Below are 10,655 nucleotides of genomic sequence, written 5' to 3' on the forward strand. Positions count from 1 at the left end.
AAAATTTCGTAAAGTCGAAATTCGCATCCTTTTACTTTTCAAGTTGTTTGCATAAGTCATGCAGTCTACATTACATGTAGTCTAATTTCAAGACCGAAAGAGTGGGATAAACTTATGCAAATCTTTTAAGGTAGAAAGAGAAGTGAATTTTTACTTTATGAAATTTTCCTGAGGTAAAAGGTGCGCAGAAGCCATAAAAATATCAAATTTGGCAATAGAAAAAATCAATTTTGATCAATTCATAAATCGATTTTGGTGAGCAGAAGAATTAATTTTGTTCAACAAAAATGGTAATTAAAAAATTTGCGATAAAAAAATGTATTTTGATAAGCAATTCGATTTTGATCATTGAAAGAATTTATATTGGTAAAAAATTTGTTTATATAGACTTTGGTTAATAAAAATTCAATTTTAGTCAGCGTAAGAAAGTTTAGTTGCAAAAATTAATTTTAGTTTACAAAAAAATGGACTTTAGTCTATAAAAGTCTATATTGATTAGCAAGAAGAAAACTATTCTAATTTATAACAAATCAATTTTAGTCAATAAAAATTGATTTTAATTAGTGAAAAAAAAAACAAATAACTTTGATCAGTTGTTAATGATCAAATCGATTTTAATCAATAATGGCCTCTACACACTAGTATAATTTTCTTTGAAAAATGTCTTTGTAAAGAAAATTTCCCCTATCCTTGTAGGCAGAAACGTCAGATTTTTTTTCTAAAAAAGGCAATTTTTGACGAGAATTGCTTTTAGTGTGTAGACACCATAAAATAGTAAATTTTGGTGAAAAAACATGGTCTCTGTAATTATTTTGATAAATTTTCGTCAATATAAGGATTTAGTTTGATCACAAAAATTAATTTTGGTCAGCAATAAGAAATTTTGATCAATTTCCTGTCTAAAAAGGATTATTTTCCGTGATACAACAATCAATTTAATCGATAAACTGATCAATTTTAGCCATAAAAAATAGCTTTGGTAAATGTACATGCACGAGTCAATTTTCGCTAATAAGAAATCTATTTTGGTTAGCATAACAACTTTGAGTTTGATCACAAAAGCTAATTTTTGTTCGAAAAATACACATTTGTCAATAAGAAAGCCTATTTGGATCAGTTAAAAGAAGAAAAGCATGAGCACCAAGCCGATTTTGATCAGTAGAATAATTTATTTTAGTCTGAAAAATTGATTTAATCAATTTTGATCAGTAAATAAATCAATTTTGGTCAAAATAAATTGTTTTGGTAAATCAATTTTGTTCAGCATAATGACCAGTACACAATAACTTTTGTTTGTAAATATGTTTTCAAAATTCCCTTTGAGAGAGAGCGAGATAACTAGATCTTGGTTTCATTCATTCTTATTGAAATGTCAAAAACATGTTTACAAAACAGAAGTTATTGTGCGTTTGGCATAAGGATTCACTTTGGTCACATAAAAAATTATTTGAATCATTAAAATCGACTTTGAATAACAAAAAGATATATTTTGGTGAACAAAAAGAAAACAATTTAGAATATTAATAAAAAATATTTTGAATAGTAGAATAGTTTATTTTGTACAAAAAAAAAGTCGACTCATAAATAAATAAAATTTAGTGAACAAAAAATGCATTTTGTTTAGCAAAAAATCGATTTTTATCAGCACAAACCTATTTTAGTAAATTAGTCGATTTTTGCCAACAAAAACTGGACTTTGTCAGTAAAATAAAATAATTTAAAATTTTGATTCATAAATGAAATTTTTTTGATAAAAAAAGAATTTAGGCAGACAGAAAATTTGATTTGGAAAATTAAATTTCAATTTTGGTCAGTAAGAAAGCAAACAATTTTGTTCAATAGAAAGTCAATTTTGTACATTAAAAATTAATTTTGATTAATGTTCCGGCATACATTTCAGATCAGGAAAATTTCATGAAGACGAGATACGTATTGTATATGACTATCTCAAGACTTTCCTTCTGTTCGTGGACATCACAACAAATTCAATTTAGCTTAATTGAATTTAGAGAGCGAAAGAATGAGATAGACATATGCAAAATGTGTGAGCAAGAAAGGGATCTGAATTTGGATTTCATGAAATTTTACTGATCTATAAGATATACCAGAGCTATGCTACAATAAATCAATTATTCTCAGCAATTAAATAAAATTTACAAAACAAATTATGCAATTTTGATTTAATTTAATTTGTAATTAGGGAAAACGAATTACTAGAGTGACTAAATTTGATTTTCCACTGACCAAAATAACCCTTTTGACTGTCCATTTTGTTCCTATTAATTATGAATATTAAAAATTTAATGAAAATAGGAGAAAGTGGGGCTACTTTAAGCTGTAGGGCTACATTGTTATACGATTTTTTCGCATATTTCTAAAGGAAACTAGGTTTTAAGCTGATGTAATTTGGATAAACAAAACAATTGTGCATCGAAATAAAATAATTGTACGGCCTAGCTTCGTTTAGAAATAGGCGAAAAAATCGTATAACTATGTAGCCCCACAGCTCAAAGTAACCCCACCTCTCCCTATTCTTGAACTTCTAGATACATTTTTTGTAGCAATATACATATCGTCGTTTACATCAACTGTTGTCGAATCAATATTTTATTTGATACATTTTATTAGATTTTTTAAATAAACTACTAAACCGGACTTCACGATCTGGATTTAGGGAAAAATTCTAAAATTTGCTAAATGCATCACCAACTGACGTATCTGCTTTCCTACAATTTTAGAATATGTAATAAAAATAATGAAAAAAAAGAACGAATAATTTAACAAATATTAGATAAAAATTATCAAAACATTTTTTATCTGTATGCACTTATGCAGATACGACAGCTGGCGATGAAAACGACGATATGCAAATTTTAGTGTTATGAATTATAGCTCTAAATAGAATCCACAATCCTAAATAGTTTTGAAGATTGAAAGATCACTAACCTTACCTCAATCTAAATTGATAAAACCTGAATTAAATAACAATTTATTATTGATCCAGTTTTGCAATCTATCGAATGGATTTGTTCTAAGAATCTCAATAACCAGAAGCTGATCATGCTTCCTATCGAATTTCGCGGCATTTTTCCTCTTCCTTTCCCGGTTTTCTGGGCTTAACCTTTACCGAAATCCTATTCAAAAGATTGATTTTTTCCTCCTCATCATTCCTTTCTCTTTAGAGGTTGCTCTCGTGTTTGAAAAAAAAAGTCCGGTACAATGGCACGGGGTCTTTATTAATAGAAAAGCAGAGAGAGTGAGATGGTAAATGGTTGAAGAGGGAGACAAGATGGGAAAAACTGAGAGAAAAACAAACAAATCTATCAGCGAGTCATCGTAAGGCCAAATAAATATCCATGGGAATAAAGGGAAGCTCAACATTATGCACATACATCCCAGAATTTTTCTTCTGGAGAAAAAATATCATAGCCCAGTGATCTCTGTCTCTTGCCAACCCCAAACTCAAAAAACGATGCAATAATAAATAGAATGTCTCTCTTACCATACTTTGTGCTGCAATTGACGCTCAATTGCAGCATTTTCCATGTTCTGGAGGACAGATGAAACACATGGAAAAAGCATCCCAGAAAGGCAGAGAATGTTTATCCAGAAATAAAGCCAAAAAAAACTCCAGATGCATACGATGTGCACGGGAAATGCTTCTACGGTGTTTTATTGGATTCTAAATGGCTCTAATAATCTATTTTTGGCGACACACACACTAAACACCCCAAAATGCACTTTACACTTTTCCTCAGCCTCTTGCCGGCAATTTTTCCAGCACACGAAAAAATGCAGAATTTCCCACTTAAAACTCCAAAAATGTGCTCAAATTTGTGCTAAAACACTTTTTTTTCACCAAATATTTCACAGAGATAAACTTTTAACCTCTCACTGCCACTAAATTTATCTCTTAATTTTGGTAATAGCTCAAATATTAGACACTTTTCAGCTTATTCAAAACACTGATAGCCAAAACCACAATTTTCTGGCGAACCGGCGACAAATCGCACAGAACTATCTCCCACAGCGATTCGGCATCGACTGAATACAAATCCACTTTGGGCTGGAAGAGAACCTTGCCTGGAAATCCACTGGAAGATACATTAACCGGTATCTTTAAATCATTCTTCTGGTGTTAAAAATAAATATTTGACATACAAAACATCAACAAATTAAACCCATGAATCACCAAAGAATTTGATACTCTTCTGGGTTTTCGCAATTTCAGAGGAAAAATCGTGAAAAGTGCCAGAAAACATAAAAAAACACTCAGAGAAATATTCTCCCAAATAAATTGAGTATACTTCCAAGATTTAAAACTTACCCAAGACACATTAGCTAAGACACAAAAATATGTTCCACAGAAACTCACTGAAAATTAACCCTTCATTACCCTCATGAATGTTTTATGTTTAAAATTCTATGAAAAAGAGTAAACTAAAAATAGTGCTATATAGGGGGAGGTGGGGCTATCTTGAGCTGTGGGGCTATAATGATAAATGAGTTTTTCGCATTTTTCTAAAGAAAGCTGGGCCATGCAATTATTTTATTTAGATCCACAATTGTTTCGTCTATCCAAATTACATAAAATTGAAGCCCAATTTCTTTTAGAAAGTATGCGAAGAAGTCGTATACCAATGTAGCCCCAAAGCTTAAAGTAGCCCCATTTCCCCCTATTTGTAATAGAAATTTCATAAATGAAACACTATGTAGCAAGTCAAGCAGAGCATGTGGCCTCTAATAGCTCAGTTTTGGTAGAGCACTTGTCTACACTCAGAAAAGAGATCTGTAGAAACAGCTCTTGATTTAGCTCTTGAAACAAGAACGGGCATTTATGTGTTCAGTTAAAGACTATTTTTGAAGGAAAGCATTTATTTTAGAACGTGCTTTGGCTCAAGAACGTACAATCTTTGAATTTTCATAGCTGGAAAAAATAGTCTCTGAAAGAATTTTAAGTACTGAGCGGGTCTTGAAGTAAAGCATACGAGTTTTAATTTATTATCAAATTTTCTCTGCTGTATCGCAACCAAATCGACGTACGATCACAATGAAAAAGGCAATTGATTTTCACGTTATTTATTGAAATACAACCGTATACACTTTTTAATCTAAAATTTTTCACATTCCCTTATTTTTCTACTAAATTCTAAACAAAATTGATCAATTTTTATCTAATTCGAGACTCACATTTGGGAAGATTTTTTTCCGTCTGACAATCGCTGAATAAGATACCCGACATGTTTTCATTGTTCTTTGACGGGAACCACCACGAGAAAATCTTTTATTTTTTTTCACTATAAAAATTTTCAAAATAAAAAATCACTGTTCCACAATACTCCAGAGACTCGAGCGAGCTTGTTAAGCAAAATATTTTATTTTCCAGAAAAAAAAATATTTTCCTATTTTTCGAGCAATTATTCACCAAATTTCCACATAATTGTTATCGGCACTGTATTTTTTGCATCACAAGCCGCTTCACTACTTGTAGAGGCTTCTCCCTAGAATTTTCACTATAATTTTATTAATAAAACTCGCGAAAACAATCACTACATTGCGAATTAATTGCACTGTAAAATATTTTGTCTGCCATTTGACAGCACTGGAAGTCACTGGAAATTTTCTAGTGAAACGATACTTCGCTCAAGACACGCCAGCTCTTAGTTGTTCTGTTTTAGAACACAGCTCTTAATTCAAAGCACGACGTGTTTAGGTTGATTCGGCTCTTAAAATATTCTTACAGACAAGAGCTGTATTTTTGCAAATCCCATGCAAAATTAGAACTGCCTTTTTCTGAGTGTAGTTAACGAGAGGTCTCCAGTTCGATTCTGGGTGGAGGCAGGAATTTTTCCTATCTCCACTGAGAAAAACTGGATGATTTTAATGTCATTTGCTCTGATTGACGATTTCTCTGTACATAAATACAATTAACATTGAACTAAAGTTCGTAAAAATTCTCATGAAAAACGATGATTTACACATTGAACGATTACATAAAAATGGGTAGCAAAGCGTCCGAGGCTTTGCGAGCTGCTCGAACTCACGAAAAAGAGCTCTGCCTTATATTCCTTCTCACAAATTTTTCTGGTGCATATAAAATTATTGTCGAAATAAATTTGTCTGTAAGAGAATGTCAAAAAATCATTAACCTTTTAATTGACTAATTGACAAAATCAGATGAAAATTAGGCATCTGACCTTAAATAATTCAAGATTGAGATTTTTCCGGTGATAGGTGTCAAAGGATGAAATGCCCAAAGCTGTACTGCCTTCAAAACAGATCCAAAAATGAACGAAATCGTCAGGGCCAATTATTTGCAAAGTTAGAAAAACGAAATTTTTGCCCTATTTTTGGGGGATAGAGAACGCATGAAAGACGAGGAGGGAAAATTATAGAGGTTGAGTTCGAGATAATGCAATTTGAGGAGAAGTCATCGAAGACCGGAAGTTGATATTTCTCACCGTTTAGCAGCCAGGATGGAGAGAAATTGAAAAAAACACGATTGCTGAAACTGCTCTCTCTTGGAGTTCGAGAAGTTAAAAATGGATAAAATATTTATTTTTAAATATTAGTTAATTATGTTTTGTTTGCACTAAGGGACTTTTGTACGTTGTCATGAACATAAGTACTCATGCTAGAAAATTTGAACAGATCCTACACTAACCATATTCAGCAAATCATTGGGGTCTTACCATGAGAAAAGCTGGATAAAAAATTTCATAAAATCTTTAATTTTAAATATTAATTAATTATGCTTTGCTTGCACTAAGGCGCTTATGTACGTAATCATGGATACAAGTAGTCATGCTGGAAAATTTATATAGATCCTACACTAATCATATTGAGCAAACCATTAGGGTCTTACCATGAGAAAAGCTGGATAAAAAAATTGAATAAAATATTTAATTTTAAATATTAATGAATTATGTTTTTTTTCATTTTTAATAAGGCGCTTATGTACATAGTCATGGACATAAGTAGTCATGCTAGAAAATTTGAACAGGTCCTACACAAACTTTATTCAGCAAAACATTGGGGTCTTATCGTGAGAAAGTTGGATAAAAAATTGGATAAAATATTTATTTTTTATTTTCTCTTCTAGTTTATTAAACGCTAGTTTTACCTTGATTATTTCTAGTACATTGACTGAATAGGTTAACAAACCATTTCTAATATTTGTGGAACCTTTTTCTATGAGAGAAATTCTCTTAATTTAGGAGATGTGGTTTGAAACCATTGTAGCTTTCAGTGGTACATGCTAGATGGCTCTACGGGTAAGATACACAAGTTCCACAAATTCAAATGGTATTATATATAGCAAATGTAATATATATATATATATAGAAATTATATATGTATGCATGTTTCTTTTAAGGAATGTTTTAGAACATTTTTCTCAGAGTATGAACATTTCTAACTTTCAATTAGTAAAAATATCACATTTAAATAATTCAACGGATTTCCTTCAAATTTTATCAGTTGCCTTAGCAATTGTAATTTGTTTGATCAATATCGTCAGTTCTTTGCAATAATGGACGAAATCTGCAGTGGAGACCAATTAGTTCTCCTCAGTAAACTCCTCAATCCTTCAGAAAGGGACTCTGATTCAGATGAAGATGATCTTGTGCCTTCAAGAAGAGCTCCAGTGACCCCAGCAAGTTTTTCTGTCCAAAATCCTCAGCAGAAAGTGTGTCAAACTGTTCAGAAATTGAAGGAGAACTTCCCACGAACTCTCGAGGAATGGGAAGCTCTCGAGGAAGTGAATAATGAGGAGTTGGAGACCAGAAAACGACCAGAATATCGAATATCCTACAAGCAGGAGGTGAAAGTGGAAGATGTCTTCCTGCAAATGACCAACAAAACCTCAGCTACGAGCTCCTGTGAAGACATGACGATCACCATTGACCTTCCAGAGGAGACTTGCAATGTGGACAGGATGGACCTGAAGACAACTGATCAGAAGATTGACTTGGAAACCCCAATCTATCGGCTCAAAATTCCTCTTCCGCACCAAATTGATCCGGACAGGAAGAAGGCAGCATGGAATCCTGACAAGAAGGAGCTGATCTTAACCCTGAGGATGAAGAGGGAGTTAGATTTTGTGAATTTCTAACTCCACAAACTCAAATATATTCCAGAGAGAGTTTTGTCAAATAAATTATGAATAAATATCCCATTCATAATTGTATCTTGCAGTCCATTTAAATGTCAGAGTGAGACGATGAACTGAATAAATCGACCAAAAGAGATCATTTTTCACACGAAAAATCCATTCAGAAACCTCTCAAAGATCGTAAATAATGCAGAAAGATCTAAAAAGGAAAAAGTGGTAGAAAAAAAGAGTCGATCAAATGTTCAGTGGAAAAATTTCATTTTAATAAATCAGGGATCTAATTTTTCATGATAAATTCAAGATCGGAAAGTTTCAAAAATGTCTCTCAGGTAGTTTAGAGATTTTCAGTGATTTATTTATTTCTCTGTTTTATTTGTCCTCAATAAAGTGAAATTGTAAATTATTTTAGGCCACGCCCCTTTCCTCATCGAAAAAAAAGGAAGAAAAAACTGTCAGAAATAGGCTAAGTATGACCAAGTATGCTACTGAATGCGGAAAAAATATTTCTTAAAATTCTTCGTAAATATTTGTTTCTAATGGTGACGTACAAAATTCTCGTAAAACGTATAAATTACAAACAATTTAGTAAAAGTTTGTGCATTTTCACAAACTTTGATTTTGACATGACAGCTTGACGAGCATTTTTTGTTCTTTTTCAAACATTTTTTCGTACACTTTTGTTGGTCTAGCAAAACTTTACGAACAAATGACAAAATTTTACAAATAATTTTCTATGTCTTTACAAACATTTACGAACAAATGTTTGTAAAGGAACAGGAAATGCTCGTCAAGTGATCATGTTACGAACAATGTTTGTGAAGGAAGTACAAACTTTTACGAACTTTTTTTGTACCCTGAAAAAAATGTTTTGTCCAATTACCAAGATAAGTTTGTAAAAAGGATGTTCTTCCATACAGTATATGGAAAAGATTTGTCAAATCGGCGGCCAATTGGATCTTGTTAAAATTCGTCAAAAGGGTGTTTTTCCAAATAAAATACAAGAAAAAGTTTTGTCAAATTGGTAAATAACAACCTTTTGACATAATTTCAACAAAATCCATTTGTTCGTTTAACAAGACATTTTTTTCAGAGTAGGTTTTCCAAGTTACGAAAATTTTGTAAATACGCGCGATGGGAATTCACAAACAATTACGAACAATTTTACGAAAAAAATTTTTCTATGCAATTTTTCTAATCGTGCTATTGTCTCCTGGAAAAGTGTTTCGGATTAAGGAAAAGTGATCTGTTGTACGAGATAATTGGTATTTTCCTGACTAAATTCGTATCACAAACAGACGAACACTTAATTGACTATTTAGTAACCAAGCAGATCTTTAACAGGGAGTTCCGGCTTAAGTGAAAACGGATTGTAAGAATTTGATATTAATTGCCTACTATTGGGAGCTAATTTATAACAATAATTTATAACAATACCCCTAAATGCATGGAAATACATTTCTCATGAACCTTTGGGACTGAAAATAAATTGAAAAACTGACTCCGAAAATGTTTTTGCATACATCGCGGCGTTTTCGTTTTTTTTTTTTTCAAAGATATCCCCTGCGGGTATGGTAAGTGTACCAAACTTCGGCATACACTCAGTCCCGGCATTATGCACTTCGGAATTATGCACCTGACAGAATTATGCATATACAATTATGCAAGTTTGCCTACCATTGGGAGTCAATTTATGAAATCATTTTTGAAATACGCCTGAATGTATACTACGTACGACGCGGGAAATTTGAAAACACTGTGCTTCTTTTTCAGAATAAAACTTTAATTTCTTTTATTAAGGCAAAGTTTTCAAATAATCTAACCATTTATTGAAGAACTCTGGCCAAAAAGTATTGTCTGTTATTGCATTTCTATTAAAAAGTTGATTTTTATTTGTTTTGATTACTTTTACTCCGCGCGAAATTCGTTCTATGGCCGATTTATTCAATTTTAATAATTTTAGTAATTTTTCTCGATGCATAATGCCATTTCGCGCGTTTGTTTTCGGTCCCGAAAATGTGCATAATCCCGGGAATGAGTGTAGTTGCAAATAAGCACCGAAGTCCTAAGTTTAAAATGCAATATTTTTAATATATATTAAAATTTCTTATTGTTGCTTCCTTTTCGGGAAGGTTGTGTGGAACCTTGAAAAGTAGTTTATCATCTTTGTTTTGTTTTTAAATCAGTTCCTAAAATATTGAAAAATTAATAAAAATATAGACATTGCTTTGGGTAGTATTCCGGCCACTTTGAGTGTAATACTGGCCATATTGTTTGGGACCACCTTTTGTGAAGCTACGGATAGAAAATTTCAAAACGTCATACGGACCGATACGGACCGGTAATTTTAACACTTTTTAGGTGTAAAAATTTATCAACATTTTTTAATGTTAATTTTACACATATTTAAGGCTAAAATTAACATGAAAAAGGGCAACTTTAACCCCTAATACACCTAAAAAGCATAATATTTACACCTATTTCGGATCAATACTGCTGGGTAAAATTAACATTTCCGGAATGTTATTTTAACTTTTTCGGATTT

At 31.9% G+C, this 10,655-nt stretch overlaps 2 protein-coding genes across 2 annotated transcripts in view; one reads left to right on the top strand and one right to left on the bottom strand.

The window, feature by feature from the left end:
* The window catches only part of LOC129806624 (neural-cadherin), a 654,674-nt gene extending 650,628 nt beyond the window's left edge, over nt 1-4,046 (bottom strand). The window contains exon 1 of the mRNA XM_055855343.1: nt 3,503-4,046. The gene's annotated coding sequence lies outside the window, so the exon portion shown is untranslated. The remainder of the gene's footprint in view (nt 1-3,502) is intronic.
* A 3,485-nt stretch (nt 4,047-7,531) lies between these two features.
* LOC129805188 (dynein axonemal assembly factor 6) lies at nt 7,532-8,250 on the top strand. The gene has a single exon (XM_055852947.1). The coding sequence runs from the start codon at nt 7,532-7,534 to the stop codon at nt 8,111-8,113; it is 582 nt and encodes a 193-aa protein (XP_055708922.1). The 3' UTR covers nt 8,114-8,250.
* Nucleotides 8,251-10,655: the final 2,405 nt, after the last annotated feature.

Source organism: Phlebotomus papatasi, chromosome 3 (genome assembly GCF_024763615.1).
Source record: "Phlebotomus papatasi isolate M1 chromosome 3, Ppap_2.1, whole genome shotgun sequence".
NCBI lineage: Eukaryota > Metazoa > Arthropoda > Insecta > Diptera > Psychodidae > Phlebotomus > Phlebotomus papatasi.

What these genes read in the sequence shown, in the direction of transcription:
- LOC129805188 (XM_055852947.1), top strand. Translation starts at nt 7,532, where the DNA reads ATGGACGAAATCTGCAGTGGAGACCAATTAGTTCTCCTCAGTAAACTC.